Source organism: Salvelinus sp. IW2-2015, linkage group LG11 (genome assembly GCF_002910315.2).
Source record: "Salvelinus sp. IW2-2015 linkage group LG11, ASM291031v2, whole genome shotgun sequence".
Taxonomy (NCBI): Eukaryota; Metazoa; Chordata; class Actinopteri; order Salmoniformes; family Salmonidae; genus Salvelinus; species Salvelinus sp. IW2-2015.
Genome location: NC_036851.1, coordinates 734,806 through 761,682, shown reverse-complemented (window position 1 = coordinate 761,682; position 26,877 = coordinate 734,806). Strand labels below are relative to the sequence as shown.

Below are 26,877 nucleotides of genomic sequence, written 5' to 3'. Positions count from 1 at the left end.
AGTGGGTGAGAAGTTCACATACACTCAATTAGTATTTGGTAGCATTGCCTTTAAATTGTTTAACTTGGATCAAACGTTTCGGGTAGCCTTCCACATGCTTCCCACAATAAGTTGGGTGAATTTTGTCCCATTACTCCTGACAGAAATGGTGTAACTGAGTCAGGTTTGCAGTCCTCCTTGCTCACACACACTTTTTCAGTTCTGCCCACAAATTTTCTATAGGATTGAGTTCAGGGCTTTGTGATGGCCACTCCAATACATTGTTGACCTTAAGCCATTTTGCCACAACTTTGGAAGTATGCTTGGGGGTCAATGTCCATTTGGAAGACCCATTTGCGACCAAGCTTTAACTTCCTGACGGATGTCTTGAGATGTTGCTTCAATATATCCACAATTTTCCCTCCCTCATGATTCCATCTATTTTGTTGGAAATTGCTCCCAAAGATGAACCAGACTTGTGAAGGTCTATCATTTTTTTTTGTTAACAAGAAATTTGTGGAGTGGTTGAAAAACGAGTTTTAATGACGCCAACCTACGTGTATGTAAACTTCCGATTTCAACTGTAAGTTGTATACTTCATCAGGGAAAACATGCCCATCAAAGCTTTCAAGCACAAGAATGTATGAACAAGAATAAGCTTTACAAAATATAAAATGGTAAATTGTCCAGCTCAACCAATAAAACTCTTCAGGGACTATAATCCCTTTATTAGACTGGCTGAAACTCCACCCTCAATGCCCAACACATGTTTGGATGTGACTATGCAAGTAAAGCTTTGATTATTTTTGCGTATGGAAAGCCAACATATGGAAAGTCAAAAAAACATGTTGCGGGAAAAAAAGAAGATTTTACTTCATCTACTAACATAAAAGAAAGACATACTGCCATAACTTGCAGGAATGAAAAACCGACCACAGACTGTAAAAAGTCTAACTTTTAAAGAGAGAAAATTGAAGGGGGAAAAATATCTATTATACAGTGTCCCACCAATCTGGGTTTTTCGTGTCTTGCTGTGGGAGATCATCGGAGAGCAGGAGGGATCAGGAGCTGGATAGCCTTCACAGAGTCAGGGAAAAGGTTGTGATATGTTGGGAGAGGGACGTATGCCGCTGTGATCATTTTACCTGTGAAGAAAATGTTAAGGAAATGATGACAGTTTAGACAAAACATATATATATTTTTTTAAATGACTGCGTCAATGACAATTCATAATTGAGTACCACATTCTTTAGTCAGTCCCTCTTACCTGCAAAATATCGACCATGTAATGCGTTTACTGCAGCCATGGCAGCAGGAAGGGATGGACATTTCACATACACGTTGCCCTAAAAAAAATGATAATAACTTTAATGAGTTGCTATTTAGGACGGCAACCATTTCAAAACCATTCAAATACACTTAAAAGTCTTACTTCAGTGGAATTCTTGTCAAGGTATATGTGCACAACTCCTCCATGTTTGTTGCATTCCTCAATGACATCATGCTGAATGTCAACATCCCAGCCTGGGTTATCTTCACTGTAAAATCAGATGGAAAATTATCACCCACAATGGACTAGTGATTGGGAACCAGTCTATGGGAACAAATAACATCTTAAGGTCTAAGAAGTCTTAAGTTTGTGTACTTTCATCAGCTGGCCCCCTTGGGATACAAATACGCTAGATTGAACTTGATTAAATGTTAAATACTTACGACTGAGGGTTGAACATGTTAGACAGCTGGAAACAGTGTGTAGCAAGTGGCTGTGAGGGTAGTTTCATAGCTGTATTCATGTTCATATTCATGTTCATAGCAGGATTCATGGCAGCTAAAAGTTTAAAAAGAAAGTGTCAAAACACATATCACATTAAACTAACTGAACTATGTGCTAGAAATGTTAAATAAATAATAAGAAACATGAATAAATGTATGTTCAATCCAGCCCAATTCTGACACGAGTCTCACAACAGACCAGCTCCTCGCACCAAATCAACCAATCAGTGTCTTACTTGCAAACCAACAGATTTGATCAATGCTGGATGATATCTGCCTTCTCCAAATAGCTTAGAGAAAAGCAATCATGGCAGTCAGATAGGCTTGTCCAATTGATCATCCTTTTATTACCTGATACAGCGGCCATGGCACCAATAGCAATGGCCCCACTCATCTGCAGGGCTTGCTGTGCTGCTGGGGGAATCTGCAGTCCCGTGCCTGAAAGACAGAAGACATTGGGCTCGACATACGTCCTTGTTCACACTTTATGATACGGTTCTTAAAGCTGAATTATGTAGCTTTTAGTATTTTTTAATGCTCAAAAGCTATAATAAGTCGCCAATGTGTTTCATCTGTGATAATTTTGCGCCACCAGCCTGCCTGGAAACGGCTCCATTCATTTTCCCTGTCAGTTTTCCCACCAGATTTAGTGCTGCGCATACTGAATAACGTAATGAATGATGAGTTCCACTATGAGCTCAGCTGACGCAATTTAATATATTTGGGCCATAGAGTCTTCGCTTTCGCTAGTGTATGGCAGCTGCGCAATCGAACACAAATAAATTGGGAACTTTGGCGAGCCAACAGGCAAAAACAGAAAACATTATTATTTTTCAACCTTCATTGAACTAGGCAAGTCAGTTAAGAACAAATTCTTATTTACAATGACTGCCTACCGGGGTAACAGTGGGTTAACTGCCTTGTTCAGGTGCAGAACGACAGATTTTTACCTTGTCAGCTCTGGGATTCGATCCAGCAACCTTTCGGTTACTGGCCCAACGCTCTAACCACTAGGTTACCTGCCACACCAAAATAACCTTAGAAACCAGCCCAAAAATACTGAACCTCGGATTTGCATTCAAACTGGGCTAGCTAGCTCAACTCAAATCTGACCAAGACAAGATTTATTTTCTGTTGAAAAGATATTGGCACCCTTGCACTTTTTCCAAATAATGCACAATTTCTTCCAGAAAACGGTTGAAATTGAAACATATTTTGCTATCCACATACACTACCGTTCAAAAGTTTGGGGTCACTTAGAAATGTCCTTGTTTTTGAAAGAAAAGCACATTTTTTGTCCATTAAAATAACATCAAATTGATCAGAAATACAGTGTAGACGTTGTCAATGTTGTAAATAACTATTGTAGCTGGAAATGGCAGATTTTTTATGGAATATCTACATAGGCGTACAGAGGGCCATTATCAGCAACCATCACTCCTGTGTTTCAATGGCATGTTGTGTTAGCAAATCCAAATTTATCATTTTAAAAAGGATAATTGATCATTAGAAAACCCTTTTGCAATTATGATAGCACAGCTGAAAACTGTTGTGCTAATTAAAGAAGCAATAAAACTGGCCTTCTTTAGACTAGTTGAGTATCTGGAGCATCAGCAATTGTGGGGTCGATTACAGGCTCAAAATGTCCAGAAACAAAGAACTTTCTTCGGAAACTCGTCAATCTATTCTTGTTCTGAGAAATGAAGGCTATCCCATGCGAGAAATTGCCAAGAAACTGAAGCTCTCGTACAACGCTGTGTACTACTCCCTTCACAGAACAGCGCAAACTGGCTCTAACCATAATAGAAAGAGGAGTGGGAGGCCCCGGTGCACAACTAAGCAAGAGGACAAGTACAGTATTATAAAGCCCAGATCGTCTTTGAGCATCCCCTGTAAATTATCTGGGTATTTTGAGAGCCTAAAACTAAAGTTTTGTTGCTAAGGATTTCACGATGCGGTTAGCCTTTACGGCTGGGACCGCAAGTTTGTGTTCCATTTTTTTGCGTGAATACCGTGAGTGATAGCTGGCTGTACTACAGACACCTGTCATTGTCGTGGGAAAGACTCACTGCTATCTTTCGTAAAACAACTGGTTGCAGTAAAGAGCCAATCTGGATACTAAGGACATCCTGAGGAAAATCGACGAGAACCAACAGCTTCACGCTATGGAGGAACAACATACTCCCATCATGGAAAGATCCGACTACCTCACAAAATAACTTTAACCCGACAAAAAAAAGAAAAACAGATTTAACTACAGACATGGATGATTTACTTACCGTTGAAGTAGAGGCTAGTGCTCTGGCTGGAATCCATGCAACACTGGAAAAGTTGTATGAGGAGGTAGCAGGGCTGAGGGGGAGTTTGGAGTTCAGAGTGAAATTCTCACGCTCCAAGGAGAAAACAGGGCACTCACAGCCAAGGTAAAAATCCACGATTCCAACATGGATTGTCTACTCAAGGAAAACAGGGTAATGAAGGAGTCGCTACTAGACATACGAAGTCATAGCATGTGTGAAAATATATATTTTTCTGGCATTCCTGAGGACGCATCCAATAATCCAGAGGGATGGGATCAGAGAATTCACGCAATTCGCCTTGAAACTTCCTATAGAGACTTGAAACAAGGTGGCTTTCCACCGAGTACACAGACTTGGAGCTCGGAGCAACAAGACCAAGGGTCCCCGACCAATCATCGCAAAATTTGAACACTACCGACAAAAGGAGCTGATCAAAAGCAGGGGAAGGGAGCTTAACTTCTTTGGGATAGGGGGCAGCATTTTCACTTTTGGATGAATAGCGTGCCCAGAGTGAACTGCCTCCTCAGTCCCAGATGCAAATATATGCATATTATTATTAGTATTGGATAGAAAACACTCTGAAGTTTCTAAAACTGTTTGAATGGTGTCTGTGAGTATAAAAGAACTCATATGGCAGGCAAAAACCTGAGAAAAAAATCCAACCAGGAAGTGGGAATTCAGCCCCTATCGAATTCACAGTGGGATATGGGTTATGTTGCACTTCCTAAGGCTTCCACTAGATGTCAATCGTCTTTAGAACGTTGTTTCAGGCTTCTCATGTGAAGGGGGGCCGGATGGGAGCTGTTTGACTAAGGGGTCTGCCAGCAGCCTCGTTCTCAGTCACGCGCATTTCACATGAGAGGTATCTCTCGTTCCATTGCTTTTCTACAGACAATGGAATTCTCCGGTTGGAACATTATTGAACATTTATGATTAAAACATCCTAAAGATTGATTCTATACTTAGTTTGACAAGTTTCTTCGACCTGTATATTACAGGTATTTTCGTCCGACTGGACCTGAACGCGCTTTTGGATTTGTTTACCAAACGCCCTAACAAAAAAAGTTATTTTGACATAAATGGATGGACATTATCGAACAAAACAAACATTTATTGTGGAACTGCGATTCCTGGGAGTGCATTCTGATGAAGATCATCAAAGGTAAGTGAATATTTATAATGCTATTTATGACTAATGTTGACTGCGCAACATGGCGGATATTTATTTTGGCTGGTTTGGGCTCTGAGCGACATTCTCAGATCATGCTTTTTCCGTAAAGTTTTTTTGAAATCTGACACAGCGGTTGCATTAAGGAGAAGTGGATCTAAAATTCCATGCATTACAGTTGTATCTTTTAGCAATGTTTATTCCTGTAAATTGATGTGGCTCTATGCAAAATCAAAGGATGTTTTGGAACTTCTGAACGTAAGGCACCAATGTATTCCACCATAATTTGCAAATAAATTCATTAAAAATCCTACAATGTGATTTTCTGGATTTTCTTTCTCATTTTGTCTGTCATAGTTGAAGTGTACCTATGATGAAAATTACAGGCCTCTCTCATCTTTCTAAGTGGGAGAACTTGCACAATTGGTGGCTGACTAAATACTTTTTTGCCCCACTATTTCTTAATTCCATTCTTTTACTTCTAGATGTGTGTATTGTTGTGCATTGTTAGACATGACTGCACCTTTGGAGCTAGAACACAAGCATTTCCCTACACCAGCAATAACATCTGCTAAATATGTGTATGTGCCCAATAAAATTTGATTTGATGAGCTGTCGATTTCCGCTAGATTTCGCCACGCTGCCGCTTCAAGTTTCAGCACCACAATGTAAGTTACTCGAATCTGGCTTATTGTGAGGTCAATAACGCTGATAAATACATCATGAGCAAGAAACATTGTTTTTTAAATCACATCAATTATAGTAGTAGCAAGCTATCAAAGTTCACCTCCAGTCCTACTTACCATCTAAAGCGCTCTCCTTCTCAAACTGAACAGAATATAGAGGCTAGTCCGCATGCACGATATTGCATTTAGAATGACAATTTTTTTGTATATTTGGGGAAAAAGCCTTTGTCTCTCTGCCTGAACTGCGACTGAAGGCCTACACTGCACAGCCACTGGTTAGGCAGCACGCAAAAAAGCAGTCCGGGCTCAGGGTTGGAATATCCATTGTAGTGTGTAATGCAGCCTCGTTATATTTACGCCATACCAGCAGTGCAAATGACTCAATTAAGTTCATTTTCATCAAAATATTACTTTGCTCTCTGCTTCTCCGAGCATGCACTTCGTATAGCCTATGGATCATTTCAATGACACCACACTAAATACCCTAAAGGAGCACTTGATATTGCGTGCCCAGCTCAGAATCAGAGATGAGGGGCGGCGTCAGGCCTAATAAGCAACTATTTCTAAAACTCGGAGAAATGTTGAAATTATTATTGTGCTGACATTGCTTTCATCAATTACAAATGACATGACCCTCCCCCTTTCCTTGCAGATCCCCATTCTGTACATTTTGAACCATCCCTTACATGATTCCTCAAAATTCTTTGTGAATACAGGCCCTGGGCTCTCTCTGGCTTTACCTTCAGCCAGTCTGGCCATGAGCTGCAGGCGCCCAGTGGTGCCCAGGTCGATCCCTGTCCTCTCCAGCTCGTCGCTGTCCAGGAAGGAGCTGGCGGTGGAGGCGTCTGTGCGCTCAGTCACATTGCCCACCTTCATCGGCCGGCCAGCCAGCTCAAAGCCGTTCAACTGATCCAAAGCCTTCTTGGCACACTCTGTGTCTGAGAACTGGAGAGAAAACACATGCAAATTAATTGACTATGTTTACATGCACACTAATCAGGATTCATAAAGACATTGAAGAGTCAAATTCAAGGAGTTTCTCAAGTACTTAATTGTCCTTTTCAAGGACCTCAATTATATATTTAATTGTAGTAATTTAGAAAAAGCAGTCCCCCCAAAAATGCATGCAAAAGAGTATGCATTAACAAAAAGAATAATGAATGGTCTTCCCAATCGCAATAAAACTGCAGTATTGAATTGCAATACATATATCGTGAAACACTACATGACAAAGGTATGTGGACACCTGCTTGTTGAACATCTCATTCCAAAATCATGGGCATTAATATGGAGTTGGTCCCCCCTTTGTTGCCATAATGGCCTCCGCTCTTCTGGGAAGGCTTTCCACTAGATGTTGGAACAATTCTGCGGGGATTTGCTTCCATTCAGCCACAAAAGCATTAGTGAGGTCGGCACTGATGTTGGGCGATTAGACCTGGCTCGCAGCTGTCATTCCAATTCATTCCAAAGGTGTTCAATGGGGTTGAGGTCACGGCTCTGTGCAGGCCAGTTCTGATTGGACCTCGCTTTGTGCACAGGGGCATTGGTATGCTTAAATAGGAATGGGCCTTCCCCAAACTGTTGCCACAAAGTTGTAAGCACAGAATAGTCTAGGATGTCGTTGTATGCTGTAGCTTAAATATTTCCCTTTGCTGGGGGCCTAACCCGAACCATGAAAAACAGCCCCAGACCATTATTCCTCCTCCACCAAACTTTACAATTGGCACTATGCATTGGGGCATGTAGCGTTCTCCTGGCAACCGCCAAACCCAGATTCTTCTGTCGGACTGCCAGATGGTGAAGCGTGATTCATCACTCCAGAGAACGTGTTTCCACTCCAGTCAACACTTGGCATTGCGCATGGTGATCTTAGGCTTGTGTACGGCTGCTCGGCCATAGAAACCCATTTCAATAAGCTCTTGACGAACAGTTATTGTACTGACATTGCTTCCAGAGGCAGTCGAACTCGTTAGTGAGTGTTGCAACTGAGGTCATACAATTTTTATGCGCTACACGCTTCAGCACCCCCATTCTGTGAGCTTGTGTGGCCTGCCACTTCGCGGTCGGAGCTGTTGTTGCTCCTAGAGGTTTCCACTTCAGAATAACAGCACTTAGTTGACCAGGGAAGCTCTAGCAGGGCAGAAATTTGCCAAACTAACTTGTTGGAAAGGTGGTATCCTATGACGGTGGCACATTCAAAGTCAATGAACTCTTCAGTAAGGCCATTCTACTGCCAATGTTTGTCTATGGAGATTGCATGTGTGCAAACTGTCAGCAACGGGTGCGACTGAAATAGCCAAATACACTAATTTGAAGGGGTGTCCACATACCTTTGTATAAATAGTGTCCATATACAATCTAAATACATATAGAATCGCAATATATATCGTATCAGCACCTAATTATCGTGATAACATCGTATAATGAGAACCCTGGGAATTCCCAGCCATAAATAATATGGTCGTTGTGATAACGTTTATTTCCCATCAGATTATAATATATGTCCATGGAAACCGGATTGTAAGGGAAATTGTTCTATTTGCAAAGCATGTAAACGTTTTAATCGAACCATTTTGTTATTCTGAGTATTCACATTAATCGTATTATTGTGTGCATCCATTGACTGGATTGAATGTGCTACTTACAGTGATGAAGCCATATCCTTTGGATCTCCCCGTCTCACTATCCATCATGAGCTGAATACTCTCAATCTGGTAGAAGGAAATGGATAACAGATTAAAGTCGACATAGCACTGATATATTGTAGACCTACCACCTCTTTTTGTAGGACTACGCTATTGGTTGTATTCAAGACTAGGTCGTTTTTATTTATCTCAGTTTGTCGGGTAGCCTGTCTTGTCGGTCATGTTGTGGTATTAAAAAGATGCTCATGTCTCCAGTCATGTGAAATGACATAGAATTGGATGAATTGGGTTAATATATTTTCCCCAGGCCCTGCATGCATATCCTAATAAACACTTCTGCTCAGCTCTAGGTCTGCTCTATGCAACACACGGAGCAGGGTTAACCTCCCCTTCCATGTAAGAAAGTGATGACCATCATGCTTTTAGGGAAAGAGGATCATTTTGTACATTTATTAAGAATTGTTGTGCATTGACTGCTTGTCAGAATGCAGGTTCGCCTCCCTATCGCAACTTGAATGCGCCTCGAGAGAAATATATCTTACAGAACACACAAGCCGACTAGGTAAATAGGTAAACTATTCTACTATGGGGTTGTCTGATTTTGTTTTATTAACAGCAAAACAGTAGCACTGGAAAGTTATATCCTGACCTGAATGCTAAAAGTAGTGGCTTTGAATTGCTTTGCAAGCAGCTGCAGTAGGCTACACAGTTGAGTTGAGCGCCACATTATAGACTATTTAATTCCCTTCTTCTGAACATCGTAGTGTCAAGTAAGGCCTGGCTCGCAGCCGGCCAGTTCTGTATGGACCTCACTTTGTACAAGGGGGCATTGTCATGCTAAAACAGGAACGGACCGTCCCCAAACTGTTGCCATAAAGTTGGAAACACAGAATCGTCTAGAATTTCATTGTATGCTGTTGCATAAAGACTTCCCTTCACTGGGGGCCTAGTCCGAACCATGAAAAACAGCCCCAGAACATTATTCCTCCTCCACCAAACTTTACAATTGGCACTATGCATTGGGGCAGGTAGCGTTCTCCTGGCATTCGCCAAACCCAGATTATTCTGTCGGACTGCCAGATGGTGAAGCGTGATTCATCACCATCCAGTGAACACGTTTCCACTGCTCCAGAGTCCAAAGGCGGTGCGCTTTACACCACTCCAGCCGACACTTGGTATTGCGCAAAGAGCCGTTCGTCAGTAACAATCACACATGTCAGTTCAGTGTACACAGCTTAACAGAGAAAATAAATATTTGGGAATATATTTCGTAGAACAGACATGCTTCTGGATGCTTCTGGATTAGGTTGTCATCTCTAAACCACCCCCCAGAGATTTTTATTGCAGTGACGTAGAATTTTAACCCCTGCAATCGCTCACCTGCATTCTGTTCAGAACAGTAATTTTTGCAAACATTGAGTGAGTTATATATATACTTATAACAATGACTTGGCCTACGGTCCACAAATCTACTCATCACATTAGGCATTTTACCTTATGTTAGTCTGCAAATGTGATGGATGCATGCAATGCGTTATTAGAAAGGTGATTTTGTTGTGTGTGTGAAAAAACAGCTTCCCCAAAGTTGAAATTCATGCGACGCCTATGGTACATTGTACAATGCCTCTCACCTTTCCAAAAGGCTCAAATATTCCTCGTAGCATCTCCTCTGTGATGTTAAAGTGTAAGGATCCGACGTAGAGTCTCATCGGGCCAGCGTTGCCCTTCTGCAGGTTGTTGGCCATGGCAGCAGCCCTGTTTTTTTCAGCCTAGAGAAAGCACACACAAAGTGAACGTAGGGAAACGGTGCAGATTGCCTCAGGCTGTTAAAATAAAGGCTGTCAAATGATTTAAAAGAATGAACCGAGTTAACCGCAGAGATTAATCGTAACTTGAAGAAATTGTTCAAATTTGAAGCTAATTAGGTATAATATATTTTGATTATAGGGGAAGAAATCACGTTATTTGCTTTGTAATTTTCACATTTGCATAAGTATTGAGACCCTTAACTCAGTACATTGTTGAAGCACCATTGGCAGCGAGTAAAGCCTCGAGTCTTCTTGGGTATGACGCTACAAGCTTTGCACACCTGTATTTGGGGAGTTTCTCCCATTCTTCTCTGCAGATCCTCTCAAGCTCTGTCAGGTTGGATGGGGAGCGTTGCTGCACAGCTTTTTTCAGGTCTCTCCAGAGATGTTCGATTGGGTTCAAGTCCGGGCTCTGGCTGGGCAACTTAAGGACATTCAGAGACTTGTCCCGAAGCCACTCCTGCGTTGTCTTGGCTGTGTGCTTAAGGTCATTGTCCTATTGGAATGGGGAACCTTCGCCCCGCCCCAGTCTGAGGTCCTGAGCAGGTTTTCAACAAGGATCTCTCTGTACTTTGCTCCGTTCATCTTTCCCTTGATCCGTAGGGATGGTGCCAGGTTTCCAAGGGACGTGGCACTTGGCATTCAGGTCAAAGAGTTCAATCTTGGTTTCATCAGACCAGAGAATCTTGTTTCTCATGGTATGAGAGTCTTTAGGTGCCTTTTGGAAAATTCCAAGCGGGCTGTCATGTGCCTTTTACTGAGGGGTGGCTTCCGTCTGGCCACTCTACCATAAAGGCCTGATTGGTGGAGTGCTGCAGAGTTGGTTGTCCTTCTGGAAGGTTCTCCCATCTCCACAGAGGAACTCTGGAGCTCTGCCAGATTGACCATTGGGATCTTAGTGACCTCCCTGACCAAGGCCCTTCTCCTCCGATTGCTCAGTTTGGTCGGGCATCCAGCTCGAGGAAGAGTCTTGGTGGTTCCATCATTCTTCCATTTAACTGCCACAAAAAAATATATAAATTGGCTATGTAGACTTCCCACGATATTTAGTAGGAATAGCGAAGTCATTTTCAGTTTGAACATTGTCGCTAAAAAGTCACAGTAATCCTTACAAAAAGTAAATGTTTTATGCTTCACCGTAACATTTTGCAATGTTCATTCAACTAAAAGTGTTACTCTGGCAACATGTTCACCACAAACAGTAGCCTTGTTGAACTCGCCTCAGGTGTGATATAAATGTAAAATATCATACAGCTATTAGATCTTGCCTAGGCTACTTCTTATCCATGCCCGACATTGAACTAGTCACAAGCTGCTACTGTACTAGAAATGGGATCATTTGCTTAAATCTTTTGACCTGAGAACTACAACAAAAACAATAGCTAAAAGGAATTGAAGTTCTGTTTAAATTCAAATTATTGTGGGAAATTAGTGTTGAATCTAGAGGCAATCAGCCATGGCATTCTAAACATTCTTGTTTGGTTAGCCAGCTAGCTAATGTTAGCATAACTGACTAGCTACTTCTGTGCAAATACGTTTTTGCTGTGATCTAAAGAAATACCTGAGAAAGTGTTTATGGTTGAACTTTCTGTAAGTTTTCCTTAACATTTGTAGCTGAAAGCATAGTGGATGGTTTCTCCACCACAAGAAAGGTTGCTAGCTGTCGAGAGCAAAGAGTGTGTGAGCTCAAAGGAATGTGTGCGGAAACAGACTTTGGTCTAAAAAAATTGATATGCGATTAAAGGGTGACTGCACTTCATAATTTGGCCTCGTTTTAGATTTGGTTAATTAAGAAATGCTAGTTAGTGGCCATGACAATTCAAACGTGAGTTTGTTTCAGGGGGTGGTTTGATGTGGGTGACTCATGTGTGTGTTCGTAGGTGGGACGAGTTAGCCAACTTATTTAGCCAATTAGCTTCAGCCGGTTGATGTGCGACCGTGGCAAAATTAATTTAACTTTGGAGAGACCATCTCCGGGGCTAGTTAAGGACTGTCAATAAATTACACAATGTATATGAGACAATCTATTCATGTTGCACACCTTTTAGTTCTCATTAAATGCTTTTAATATTTGTATAGGCATGTCTACAATTTATAGTTTACACATTGTCCCATGTACATTGTGTAATTTGCCAATGGTTCCCAACTAGCCCAATAAGGATATCCAAAGTCAACTCAAATTTACCACAGGTATTACGATCAGGTATTACAACCTTCATTTATGTTATGAAGCAGTCAAGACCAGTAGCGGTTTTGAATGAAATATAATTATTCTATTTACACTTAGTAGTCCATTTTGACAGAATAAATGTTTCTGACTCATATTGATGACTGTTTTCTAAATGAGAAGTTGTTTTTTATGGGCAGTTGCTATTTAAATTTGTTATTTTTTCATTATGGCATGAAGATTTCAAAATGTAACTGTAATTAACACGTTAACATTGACAGCCCTAGCTAAAATAAATAGAAAATGTAAAATCTCTGTGAGATGATTACTGACCATTACCTGTGAGGCCTGAACAATTATCGGCACCCCCAGAAGTCGCTGGCCAGACAATCCTATAGCCAGAGGCACCGAGTTGGCCTCCACAAACTCGATGTAAGCAATCCCCTTCGACCTCCTCGAATTTCTGTCAGAGATCATGCGCACATCTCTCACCTTGAAAAATAAAAAATAATCTGTTTTATAATGGATGGAGCATAAGAAGAGAAGACATTGCTAAATCCATTGCTCTTTGGCTGTGAATAACACCTAAATACAGTTTTTTTTTAACACCCATCTTTTGTAAATAAAATATTGAGGCTTGAACAAAAAGGTTAGAATAAATAAATAAAGAACTATTGTAAATTGCAAGTTTCATGTTTACTTTGGTGTTAAATAGCTTTCTGAAAAAAACTGGAGCAAACTTCTCACCTGGTGCAAATCCTTAGCAAATCGGTGGCCACATTTTTTTTCGGCAGGAATGACAATGACATTACAAGTAAAGACACTCACCTTTCCCACTGCAGAGAAGAACTCCTCCAGGTCTCGTGGTCGGATTCTAGCTGCCAGCTGCATGCAGAACACTGTGCGAGCATCCCTTTCCTCTGGAGTCAGGTTGTCTATTGGCTGCCTGTAGAAACAAAGCATTGAATTACTCTTATGTGGTAAAGCCATTTTTTGTTTTCCAGTGGCCCCAATCTTGTATCATCACTGTAAAAGTTGTAAAAGCACTGTAAAAGCATTTGTGTATTTATTTCACTATATTTTGTCAGCAAAATGGTAATCTGGATAACCCAGAACTAAAATCTTGTGCCTGCAAGTTTCGGTCAAATCTACTGTGGGCCTACGTTTTAAATCCCAGTATGGTGACATATGTTACGATACCATCTACGTTACATATGTCTGTCAACAAGGTATTATCAAAATGGTAAGCCTACTTTGTCGAACAAGGGTACACAAGCTTTAAAAGTGGAACGTCAACCTGATTGAACTCTTTTGCGTCATCTCCCCAAGGAACACTTGCCTCACAGGACTCTTCTCTTTCTTGAAAGGGCTTTTGCTTCTGGAACGTCTTCGGCTGAAAGAAAGGCTTCCATTAGCATCTATGAGTTGATTCATCACATTCACACATACACAGCACAAAACTACCCACACAAACAACAGAAAAATAGTGTAATAGAAACCTTAGCTTGATGACAGGTGGGGGGCCAATCTTCCCTCTGGAACCACCGTTAAATTTCGGCCCAGAGCTGCAATTGAAAACAAGGTTAATCTCAGTCCACTACTTCTGATCTCATAAGAGGGAAAAGGCACTCCAGACCTTAAAGTATGCCAGTCAATACACTGTAGGCGGGAGTGGGGGGTATTGGGGACCATGTGATAGAAGTGTTTAGAAAGAACAGAGCCATCTTGGCCAAGTCAATTCTGAGGGTCGGAACTCTTTATTCCGTATCTCTTCTCTTGAACAAAACCCTTAAGTCAGACGTACACTACACAATTTTTGCCAGACAAGTTTTAGAGATTGAAGACAAAATCCCCATGTCATTGCCTACTCGAGGCACGCGGCCGTCACCGACACTCGTTTAATGTAAGCGTTAATTCTCCTCCCTCAGAGACGCAATCTGAGTGCCACTGATCCAGTCTTAGAACCGTCCAGATATTTTCCAACCTTTTATTTTATCAGCACAAAATATGCAATGCTCTTGTAGTGTGAGATGTGCAACGACAAGTTTTGACAACGGTGGTAAGCAATAGCCAATGAGAGCTCACCAGACAAGAAGCCAGTGTGACGTTGACGTTGTATTGCATTACCTAGAATGAGTAATTCTATTTCAATTACTCGTTAGGTCTCTCAATTATGGGTAGCGTCCCCTTTTAGGAGCGGAGTCCAGGAATATCCAATCACACATCTCTCGTAGAGACAGGAGCAACGGCCAATACTGGACCACTCCACTTCACATTAGGGTCCGTAGTCCGTTCCCAGCTTCCATTATTTCGTCTTCCTTACGGATTTGATTAAGAGCCTCTATTCTCTTCAGCTACTGACTTGGACCTCTGCTCTACTACTTACCTGTTCACAGGTGGACCCTCAAGGACTCCCCCGCCGAGCGTAGGATAGCAGCATCTCGTCAAGCGGATTGAGCTCACACGACAGCTACTTCTCAGTCTCTGGCTTAGCTAGTGCCACACAGCTAGCTATCGCCCTACAAGCCCACTTAGCTACCTGCTTTGTGCTGCCTATTCCCACCAAGGTGAAAGAAAGGAAAGATACTTTTTAGATTTGGTTAGCCACACTAAGCTAACCTAGCTTGCTAATGAAGAATGCAAATTCTATTCAGCTAGTTGTGGGCTTGCTATAGCTAGGCTACTAACCCTCGAGGTGAACTCCACATAACTGGCTAGCTAAACGCCAGGACTAGCTGGCTACACAGCTAAGCATCGGCAAAGCACACAACTAGAACAAGCTCCTTTGCTAGCTCGCTCTACCTGCAAAATAGTATTCTTCTATCATCTAGCTTAGCAGGCTTTATCACAACAGCCCGTGATTCGGAGTCCCATAGGGCAGCGCACAATTGGCCCAGTGTCGTCCGGGTTTGGCCGGTGTAGACCGTCATTGTAAATAAGAATTTGTTCTTAACTGACTTGCCTAGTTAAATAAAGGTTCAATAAAAAAAAAAAATGTTTTTATTTTTTATTTTAATTACCAGCACTGGCTAGGCTGACTGATCCTACCTTCCGGTACTGCGGTCTTGAAAGCCCTCAGCCTACAGTGGTGTAAAAAGTACCCAACTGTCACACTTGAGTAAAAGTAAAGAACCTTCATAGAAAATGACTCAAGTAAAAGTGATAGTAAAATACTACCTGAGTAAAGTCTAAAAGAGTTTGGTTTTAAATATAGTATCAAAAGTAAACAGAATTGCTCAAATATACTTAAATATTAAAAGTAAAAGTATAAATCATTTCACATTCCTTATATTAAGCAAACCAGACGGCACTATATGTTTATATATTTTTACGGATAGCCAGGGGCACACTCCAACACTCAGACATAATCTCCAAACGAAGCATGTGTGTTCAGTGAGTCCTGTGTTCAGTGTGTTCTCATGATAAGTGTGTGAATTGGACCATTTTCCTGTCCTGCTAAGCATCTGAAATGTAAGTTCTTTAGGGTGTCAGGGAAAATGTATGAAGTAAAAAGTACATTATTTTCTTTAGGAATGTAGTGAAGTAAAAGTAAGTTGTCAAATAGAAATAGTAAAGTAAAGATGACCCCAAAAAACTACTTAATAACTTCTTATGGCTGGGGGCAGTATTGAGTAGCTTGGATGAATAAGGTGCCCAGAGTAAACAGCCTGCTACTCAGGCCCAGAAGCTAAGATATGCATATTATTAGTATAGTTGGATAGAAAACACTCTGAAGTTTCTAAAACTGTTTGAATGATGTATGTGAGCATAACAGAAGTCATATGGCAGGCAAAAATCTGAGAAAAAATCCAACCAGGAAGTGGGAAATCTGAGGTTTGTAGGTTTTCAAGTCTTTGCCTATCCAATATACAGTGTCTATGGGGTCATATTGCACTTCCTAAGGCTTCCACTAGATGTCAACAGTCTTTAGAACCTTGTTTCAGGCTTCTACTGTGAAGGGGGAGAGAATAAGAGCTGATTGACTAAGAGGTCTGGCAGAATGCCATGAGCAAAGTGCGCCCGAGAGAGGTAGCTGCGTTCCTTTTCCTTTCTAAAGACAAAGGAATTCTCCGGTTGAAACATTATTGAAGATTTATGATAAAAACATCCTAAAGATTTATTCTATACATCGTTTGACATGTTTCTACGAACTGTATTGGAACCTTTTGACTTTTCATCTGGCCTGCGCCTAGTGAATTTGGATTTGTGAACTAAACGCGCAAACAAAAAGGAGGTATTTGGACATAAATGATGGACTTTATCGAACAAACATAATTTTTTTGTGGAACTGGGATTCATGGGAGTGCATTCTGATGAAGATCATCAAAGGTAAGTGAATATTTATAATGCTATTTCTGACTTTGTTGACTCCACAACATGGCGGGTATGGCTTGCTTAGGTCTCTGAGCGCCGTACTCAGATTATTGCATGGTGTGCTTTTTCCGTAAAGCTTTTTTGAATTCTGACATAGCAGTTGCATTAAGGAGAAATATATCTATAATTCCATGTATAACCCTTGTATTTTCATCAACATTTATGATGAGTATTTCTGTAAATTGATGTGGCTCTCTGCAAAATCACCGGATGTTTTGGAAGCAAAACATTACTGAACATAACGCGCCACTGTAAACTGAGATTTTTGGATATAAATATGAACTTTATCGAACAAAACATACATGTATTGTGTAACATGAAGTCCTATGAGTGTCATCTGATGAAGATCAAAGGTTAGTGATTAATTTTATCTCCATTTCTGCTTTTTGTGACCCCTCTCTTTGGCTGGAAAAATGGCTGTGTTTTTCTGTGACTAGGTGCTGACCAAATATAATCGCATGGTACGCTTTCGTCATAAAGCATTTTTGAAAATCAGACACCGGTGGGATTAACAACAAATGTATCTTTAAAATGGTGTATAATACTTGTATGTTTGAGGAATTTTAATTATGAGATTTCTGTTCCTTGAATTTGGCGCCCTGCACTTTCACTGGCTGTTGTCATATCGATCCCATTAACGGGATTTCAGCCGTAAGAAGTTTAAGTAGTATTTTAAAGTATTTTAACTAAAGCACTTTACACCACTGCTAGCCTCCAGAGCAACTCCACCTTGCGGTGCTCTCCGGCTTACTGGGTGCCATTTACAACAGGCTTGTAGCCTCGCCACAGAGTCATTGCTACCGCTTACCCTTGCCAGGATGACCCAAGACAGGCACCTGAGCCCCAGCTCTACCCCCTGCTGCTCTCGCATCTCAGAGAAAGAGCATTCTCTATGCTTTGCCTGTTTAGGACACAAGCATACTCAAGAAGCAGTCGACTACCCAGAGTCGTGTCTGCACAGCAGCACACGGTCTAAGGTTAGCAAGAGAAGGAGAATCAAAAAGATTGTTCCTGCTCCGGGCACCCCCGCCTCCGAGCCACCCCCCAGGATAGGGGACAAGCGCTCATCTGTACAAAGCTGGGCAGAGGAGATGGATAACCTTAATTCTCTTCCCTCATTTAACAAAGACACGATCTCGTGAGAAGGCGAGATAGGAGGCTGAAGCTAATAGCAGCTTCTCCAACTTTGAGCCTGAGGATGGAGCAAGTGAGGGGGAGCCCCCGCAACCTCCCTCCCAAGCACAGCACCTGTCCCCAGGCGCCTAGCCAAGGGCACAGACAGTAACAAGGTTGCCAATCCCCTCCCAGGTTACACGCTCATCGACATCTGCAAGCAAGCCGCGGCCAAACTCAGCATCGAGTGGTCCAATGTCCCGCCGGACCAAGGGGGAGGAAGGGATTTGTACGATGGGAGGAGACTCCCACCACAAATGGCCCGACCAAACTTAGCATTACGGTGGTCGCGGCTTGCTTAAGGGAGGTGAAAAGGTTCTGGGAAAATCCTTTCTCAAGTAGACTAACTCCTAGTGGTCCCCTGAACATTCAGGGTATGGAGGAATCCGGTTTCCAAAAGCCTCCTCCAGTGGGTTAACACCTCCCTCACGGACAAGATGGGATGCTTTTTCGCCACCATCTGTCATAAGATGTACAGAAATGCAGTCCACTCGGTCAGAGCACTTAACGTGTCCACCTTACAAACGGCTTATCAATCCGAGATGCTGGAAAACATGACAAGGCACCTCTCGAGACGGTTTGGCCGTAACATGAGCCTTGTAGGTAGTAGGAGAGAGGGCCCTTTGGCTGGACTTGGCAAGTCTTACGGTCAGGAAAAACCTGGCCTCTATGATGCACCTATTACACCCAGTGGGTTGTTTGGGGGCATCGGTCATCGACATGCGTCAGAAATGCAAAATCCGTAGGACGGAGGATAAGGTTTTATAGTTCTGCATACCCTGCAGACACGGGCTCCGTGGCGGATTTTGGGGTCCTGTGGGGTTGTTTGGAAGCGAACAACGGAGAAGCCGACTTTTAATACCCAGGCGAAGTCCCAGAACCAGGGCAGCACGGACACAAACAGTCCTTTGCTGCTATCACAGTGAAATTCCGACCTCTCAAGACCCATGGTAGGCTGGAGGACTGGAAAGCCTAGGAGTAGCACTCTAGCCTATAAGAGGCAGTTCACAAAGAACTCCATGCTCCTTGCCCTACCCTCTCTCCAGTTCAGCATAGACATCTCTCTAGGTAGAAAGGGGTTGAAAAGGAAGAATTCCTCTACGTTTGTTGTACCTATCCACTATACAGCGGCTCTTGTTTTTGACCTCACTACACAGTGGTAGGGTTGGGAGTTGCACTTTTTTCAAGCTTCCATTTCAGAGGCATTAATCTCAGCTATCTGCAATACAGGTGTGATTGAAGAATGAAGCAGGTGTTAAACATTGGCTTTGCTACGCAAAAAGCAGCAGTTTTCTACTCCATTGTCAACACTTTGATTAAATCAGTAGACCTACAATATATCAATATCTTTGAAAATACCATATAATTATCAATAGCTTTTAAAACATTTCAATCTTTTCGACCCAAGTGAGGCTCTCTTTCCACTAGCCTGCCTAATGTTCCTGCAGAGGTGGATTTACCATCTTCATCATAATTTATCTGCAGGAAATCGCCAAAAAGCCTATCAGTATGCAAATTATAAAGCCAAATGAACAGCTCTCTTATCGATGCAATTCGGTATGCTACTGACAAGTCACGCACTTTGTCACTGTCTGGCAAGTCCTTATGGACTTCCTATTGAAAACACAAACAAGATCTTTATGCAATACCTAGGACATATACAGTTGAAGTCGGAAGTTTACATACACCTTAGCCAAATACATTTAAACTCTTAGGTCAGTTAGGATCACCACTTTATTTTAATGTCAGAATAATAGTAGAGAGAATGACTTATTTCAGCTTTTATTTCTTTCATCAAATTCCCAGTGGGTCAGATGTTTACATACACTCAATTAGTATTTGGTAGCATTGCCTTTGGGTCAAAGGGTCAAACGTGTCGGGTAGCTTTCCACAGTAAGTTGGGTGAATTTTGGCCCATTCCTCCTGACAGAGCTGGTGTAACTGAGTCAGGTTTGCACACGCTTTTTCAGTTCTGCCCATAACTTTTCTATTAGATTGAGGTCAGGGCTTTGTGATGTCCACTCCAATACCTTGACTTTGTTGTCCAACTTTGGAAGTATGCTTGGGGTCATTGTCCATTTGGAAGACCCATTTACGACCAAGCTTTAACTTCCTGACTGGTTGTCTAGAGTTGTTGCTTCAATATATCCACATAATTGTCCTTCCTCATGATGCCATCTATTTTGTGAAGTGCACCAGTCCCTCCTGCAGCAAAGCAACCCCACAACATGATGCTGCCATCCCCGTGCTTCACGGTTGGGATAGTGTTCTTCGGCTTGAAAGCCTCCCCCTTTTTCCTCCAAACATAACGATGGTCATTATGGCCAACAGTTCTATTTTTGTTTCATCAGACCAGAGGACAATTCTTCAAAAAGTACAATCTTTGTCCCCATGTGCAGCTGCAAACAGTAGCCTGGCTTTTTTATGGCGGTTTTGGAGCAGTGGCTTCTTCCTTGCTGAACGGCCTTTCAGGTTATGTCGATATAGGACTCGTTTTACTGTGGATATAGATACTTTTGTACCTGTTTCCTCCAGCATCTTCACAAGGTCCTTTGCTGTTGTTCTGGGATTGATATGCACTTTTCGCACAAAAGCACAGTAATCTCTAGGAGACAGAACGCGACTCCTTCCTGAGCGGTATGTCGGCTGCGCGGTCCCATGGTGTTTATACCTGCGTACTATTGTTTGTACAGATGAACGTGGTACCTTCAGGCATTTGAAAATTTCTCCCAAGGATGAACCAGACTTGTGGAGGTCTACAATTTTTTTTCTGAGGTCTTGGCTGATTTCTTTTGATTTTACCGTGATGTCAACTAAAGAGGCACTGAGTTTGAAGGTTGGCATTGAAATACATCCACAGGTAACCCTCCAATTGACTCAAATTATGTCAATTAGCCTATCAGAAGCTTCTGAAGCCATGACATCATATTCTGGAATTTTCCAATCTGTTTAAAGACACAGTCAATTTAGTGTATGTAAACTTCCGACTTCAACTGTGTGTGTGTGTGTATATATATATATATATACACACATATTGTGTATATATATATATATATACACATATTGTGTATATATATATATATACACACAATATGGATAGAATATCTGAAGAATAGTATATGTACAGCAATAGTTAAATAGGAAAGGCCTTGACTAGAATACAGTATATACATGAAGTGGGTAAAACAGTATGTAAACATTATTAAAGTGACCAGTGTTCCATGACTATGTACATAGGGCAGCTGCTTCTAAGACTAGGGTGATGCAGACTGAAGGGAAATGCTGACACCAGATGAGGCATGCATACATACAAGGTGGTCTTGTGGTCCCTGTAGCGGCCGCTGCGCTCTCTGCTCCGAGAGCGGCTCCGGCGCCTCTCCCTGCTGCGGCTCCGCTTTCGCTCGTGGCTGCGGCTCCGCTTGTGGTCATGGCTCTTCTTGCGATCCCGGCTTTTGCTTCTCTTCCTGTCTCTGCTTCGGCTCCTGCTCTTTTTTTTCCTGAGGAAAGAGAATGACTCAATGTGAGGCAGTGAATAAGTAAAGACCAATAAACATTTTAGAACAATTGTCAAAATAATAAATAGATTTGGGTGAGCGGTGCTTGTTACTAAACCATGTCTGTTTCACTTACTTCTTGCTGCGTTCCTTATGTCCATTTGGACTACTGTGCTTGATCTCATCCTAAGCAGGGTCGATAGAAGAACAGCATGAGGACGAAGAGGCAACATTTCAAGTTGTCAGGATAAACGGGGGTGGGAACAAGAGAAAATATAATAATTGTTTAAAAAAGTATTCATGCAAAGTTTACATGGGGACTGAGATCTACAGTTAGGAGTTTTTAAAGAGTGTCTATTCACTTGTTCTCTCTCCCCAATCATACTGTCGATGAGACATTTAGCATCTAGTCAAGCTCTATGAGTAATTATCCATATCTAAAGTCATATCTCTGGTGCATTTTTCTTAAGCAGCCCCATCCAGATCAGTTCCAAGGCTATTCTTTGCCTAAGACCAATGTGGCCATGCTAGCAACCAAAAACTGATTGATTTCCAGTGGGGGGATGCCATTCCAGTGATCTTCACCAATTTTCGTTCGTGGACTGTAAGAGCTCGATGCCACCTCTGTCACACATCTCGCCCTGAAGCAAACAGGGATTCACACTGCTTAGTAATATCAACTACCAAGGAAAGTCATGATTAAATATAAGATGAGGTATATGAAACTCCCTAGTTGGTACTGTCGCCAGCAGCATAGAAGAGTTCCATGTTTCCTACTGTTTGTACTCTATTAAATATAGGCCTTACATCAAATTGTGGCAAATATAATGGACTTATGATTAAATAAACATTTACTCCTCGTGAATGAGCATGCAAAATAATTACATTCTGGTCAACCATGGAGAAAAAGCAATTTTCAGTTATACAGGTTATGTAAAATGTATAACTTGTTGATGAATGCAGTGTAACGACAAAATCCACACTTCCTCCCTCACTAGAATGAGAAATGAGAGTGAACATTGTGAACTAACATACCTGCTTCCTGTACTTAACCATACACATCTCATGTATTGAAAGTAAAGGACATGCAATCATGTTTTCAATAATGTGTCAGCTTACCAAACCTTTATCATTACAGAGGCCGATTTTACTAAATCGGTCTTCAATCAATAGCGGGGTAGAGTCAATCATGTGGAACAACCACACCATGCATACAGATATTTGAATACTGTCTCCATGGTATGTCTTTTAAATTAAAGGAACTGGCTTCTCGACCAGGCCCGATGGGCATTTGTGTTTTTCTAATCGACCTGGCTAACGTTCTGCAGTTTATCACAAAGCAGAAAGGCTGTATGTGAGGTGAAACAATCAGAAGGTTTGGCCTACAATCGTCTGCCATGTAGGCTAAAATATGGAATCTATTCTGAACACTTCTCTACTTTTTGACAAACTTCTCAGACATTGTTTGACAGCTGTCAAATTATTGGTTAACACCCACATGCTCAGAAGATGGTTTAGGCATTTGCTGACAGGTTCGGCATAGTCCATGCACAAAACATTAGCCCAGTTGTTGAGATAAAGGAGAATGCCAACTAGGCCTGATCAAGAACCCAGTCCCTCAATTAAATATTATTGTGCATCCACTGCATTCGCCTTGTAGACTGGCCATTCAATGACCACAATTATGTTACCAAGGGGACCACAGTACAGCAATACATTGGGGCAATTACTACCTTCATTTTTTGACAGATCACACTGGAATTCATGGAAGTAGAGGTGAGATATCGTTAGGCAAGTCTACAAAAAGAGATAGATGGGCATTTATTCATAGTCTGAAAAGGAACTGCAGCATCACATCAGAAACACACATAGAATAGGCTAGAAATGTTGAGTCTGGGGCAAAGAAGTGACATAGACCACCACAGTATTTACAATAAAGTACATTACAATCACAAACAATACCTTAGGCCAAAACCCACCTTTCGATATGGAGCCTCAAGCATTGCTTCTATGTCAAAGTCATCAGCCATGATGATTGAGCACTAGAGGGGAAGATAAACATCATTTAAACACGGTCATAATAAACGACGTTAGTCTTACGAGAACCGTGGATTTCCATCCCGTTGATGCAAGTTTGTTTGCAGTTATTGAACCACAACTTGCTGCCTACGCTAACATTAGCTAGCCAACACATGCTGCTAACATAGTTAGTTAATTAGCGAACAGTTACGTTTCAGTTCACTCCACATAACATTAACGTTACTAGCTATTTAAATCTGACCGGCCTGTGTGTTTAACATACCAGGCTGATCTTGGTTAGCTAAGGTTGTTCATTTGACCAGAGACCCTATTTGACTTGACCAGGTTAGCTAGCTAGCACAGATGGACAGGGGAGGTAACAACTGTAGCAATCTACGACCACAAACGTAGATAGTTACTGTACTAAGATACTGCATGCAAGTTAATTAACTAGTTGTATTACGAAAGACAACGTTCAGATATACAAGTAGTGAACATTAACGTACCTGAAATTTGTTGAAAACGTTTCTGCTCAAAGAAGACCAACTCGTGAGGGTTTCTTGAAACGTGTTCTTGTTGCAACAAGCAAACAGTAGCTAGCAGGCCTCGCGTTTTGAAGCTACGAATATCTTTTCTTCCACGTTGCTAATACAAACTAACAATGGCTACATGTAACTTCAAAGGTACATGTTTTAAATCCCAAACCAGTATACACTGTGAAAACAGACAACAATATAAACAACCTTGATGTGCTGAGAAATATGTATGAGTGCGAAACACTGTTGTTGCTTCTTTTTCGCCGTGCTCATCTAATGACGCATGCTATAAATAATCTGTGGTCGCGTTCCAGACAAAATTAATTGCAGTCGTCTGCCAGATCTATGGTACAGTATGTATCAATATACTGTATATGAAAGGACAAAACCTTTGATTGCTATGTTAACACTCAATAGAGTACCACAGTATGAGTCATAATACCCATAAACCCTAGAGGTCAAACAAGGAAGTGGTTCCAATCGTTTTTCCACCATTCATTTTTCACATAGGGGATTTTAGAAACACTCAGAATAAGGGCTGTGTTTCATGTAGGTAGGCTTACCCTGGCGTGACATTTTGATAACCGTGTATATCTCTAAAATAGCGATATATTCGCCTGTATTTACCCCCCCCAAAAAAAAAACAACCCGAAACGCTATTTAGATGCTATTGTGGCTATCATAAATAGCTGCAAATGCCATGATGATCTGGATGAGACTGCCGAATCGAGGCAAAGGTAAGAATCTCTGGATTAACTATCTAATGTTAGTTACATGTAGTAATAAATTATTAATAAATTGGCTACATTTCTTTAACTTCTTCAGGATCAGTTGAGCTAACGTAGGCTAATGCGATTAGCATGAGGTTGTAAGTAATAAGAACATTTCACAGGACATAGACTTATCTGATACGGGCAATTAAATTATTGTTAATCTAACTGCACTGTCCAATTTACAGTAACTATTACAGTGAAAGAATACCATGATATTGTTTGAGGAGAGTGTACTTGAAAAGTTATTAATAGACCAATTAGGCACATTTGGGCAGTCTTGATACAAACTTTTGAACAGAAATGCAATGGTTCATTGGATTAAATTGACAATTCTTTGAACTGTCTTGTGCAAGTTTTAAATTGACACAATACCTGTTAGCAAAGGTGTCAGCTAGAGAAGATGTGCAAGGAGCTTGCAGGGATTTGTAGTCTTGCATGATGTCTACGTTGACGCTAATTAGCATTTTTCGAATCTATAGCGTAAATAGAGCCGAATATAATAATAAAAGTCACCTTGTCCGAGAGAGATTTACATGGTTATTAAAACATCAAGCCAGGGTAAACCTACACAAAACACAGACCTTATTTTAAGTGTTTCTAAAATTTCCTATGGGAAAAATGAATGGTGGAAAAATTGGAGCCGTTTGACTGCTAAGTACAGTGGCTGCTCCACTTAAAGTTTTGTGACTATTCTCTGGGATTTAGAGGTAATTTGTGGTTTAGTACTGTACCCTGAGTCACTACTTCATTGCTCCAGACCAGCGCAAGGGGGCGTTAGAGCACTGATTATGCTTTTGGGTCCCAAGGCGCGCTACTGTGTCGCTGTAGTACTGTGGCCTACTCCCGACCGGTTATATTGTACAGCACCTTAGTGGCACAGCGGTGACACTGCATCACAGTGCAAGCTGTGTTGCTACAGATGCTGCTGGTTCAATACACATGCCGGCCTCGACTGGCAGATCCATGAGATGACTGAAGGTTTTTGGTTTCTCTTCCTCTAAAAACCCAAATAAATAATTCTAAATAACAAACTGGCTTTAATTACAAATTAGTAACAATAATTTAATTACAAATTAGTAGCAATGTTTCACCCCATGTTCAAGAATGACCGTTTTCTCGCTCATTTTATGTTATTTGAAAACGAAATCATCTCCAACATATTATTTTTTTAAACAAAGCGATTATTATGATTAATTTAGAATTATATAAAAGCCCCTTGGATATTCTCACAGATATATTATTAACCCTGTTATTAGCAGGACAATATTTATTGGTCATATAGGTCATGGCTCCTGAGTGGCGCACAATGGGATTGCCTTGCAGTTCTCCAGCTGTATCCACTGAAATAGCCGTGGGCGCGGAAGGTTCAAGGCAGGGGGCATGGGATGGGCCACAGAGCGGCGCACAGAAGACGGACCTAGCCCATGGGGAAGGGCATTGCGCTAATAATGGTGCTGACTAGGGAAACGTTCCCGCTGTTCTTAGTGCCAGTCTGCACGTTCAGACTTAAACAATGTAACTAATAAGGGCGTGAAAAATTCCCCTTAGATATGAATTTGGAGGGTAGATATTATTAAATATTAAAGCATTAGACCTCTCACTAAAGCCACCACTCAAATGTTATACTTAAATCCTAACTGGAATTAATGAAAAATGACATGAAAAGCACACATTTGTAAATCCCAAACTCTAAAAGTACACTTGTAGCCCGATTAGCAGGACAATAGACTCTTTATAGCCAGGCTACTGTACTGTAGGTGTGAAAGTCACACCTTTCCAGTACTCCTCATCGTGCCCCAAACTCCACCCTCAACAGTTACCATTCAAAAACGAGCTGTTTTGCTAAAAAAAAAAAAATTACATCATTTTCATCAAGCCAGCTTCTTTCTATGGTGCTACCCGTTCCAGGGTTAGGACTGTAACCACCAGAGGGCTTGAAAATGAGCCAGAGCTGAGAGGATCACCACAACTAAAAGGTATTT

The 26,877-nt window shown here is 41.4% G+C and overlaps 1 protein-coding gene across 5 annotated transcripts; it reads right to left on the bottom strand.

Moving 5' to 3' along the window:
* Nucleotides 1–501: 501 nt before the first annotated feature.
* Nucleotides 502–24,406, bottom strand: LOC111969633 (RNA-binding protein 39). Of its 5 annotated transcripts, XM_023995775.2 has the most exons (17): nucleotides 24,093–24,406; nucleotides 23,547–23,609; nucleotides 23,301–23,364; nucleotides 21,704–21,753; nucleotides 21,385–21,570; nucleotides 14,026–14,091; nucleotides 13,824–13,919; nucleotides 13,355–13,472; nucleotides 12,860–13,018; nucleotides 10,183–10,320; nucleotides 8,552–8,617; nucleotides 6,647–6,851; nucleotides 2,104–2,190; nucleotides 1,693–1,807; nucleotides 1,412–1,517; nucleotides 1,247–1,325; nucleotides 502–1,124 (listed from the first exon to the last, which is right to left on the bottom strand). In XM_023995775.2, the coding sequence occupies exons 3-17, from the start codon at nucleotides 23,331–23,333 to the stop codon at nucleotides 1,021–1,023; spliced, it is 1,608 nt and encodes a 535-aa protein (XP_023851543.1). In that variant the 5' UTR covers nucleotides 23,334–23,364; nucleotides 23,547–23,609; nucleotides 24,093–24,406; the 3' UTR covers nucleotides 502–1,020. The 5 variants fall into 5 exon arrangements, with proteins under 5 accessions (XP_023851543.1, XP_023851541.1, XP_023851542.1 ...); XM_023995773.2 differs by lacking the exon at nucleotides 23,301–23,364 and having other exon boundaries at nucleotides 24,093–24,400; XM_023995774.2 differs by lacking the exon at nucleotides 23,301–23,364 and having other exon boundaries at nucleotides 12,866–13,018; nucleotides 24,093–24,400.
* Nucleotides 24,407–26,877: the final 2,471 nt, after the last annotated feature.

Excerpts from the sequence above, each read along its gene's own strand:
- LOC111969633 (XM_023995773.2), bottom strand. The coding sequence starts at position 23,597 with ATGGCTGATGACTTTGACATAGAAGCAATGCTTGAGGCTCCATATCGA. Across the intron at positions 6,852-8,551 it reads AAGGATATGGCTTCATCACT|TTCTCAGACACAGAGTGTGC; the intron begins GTAAGTAGCACA and ends TTTTCTCTCCAG. Across the intron at positions 2,191-6,646 it reads CATGGCCAGACTGGCTGAAG|GCACGGGACTGCAGATTCCC; the intron begins GTAAAGCCAGAG and ends TCTGTCTTTCAG.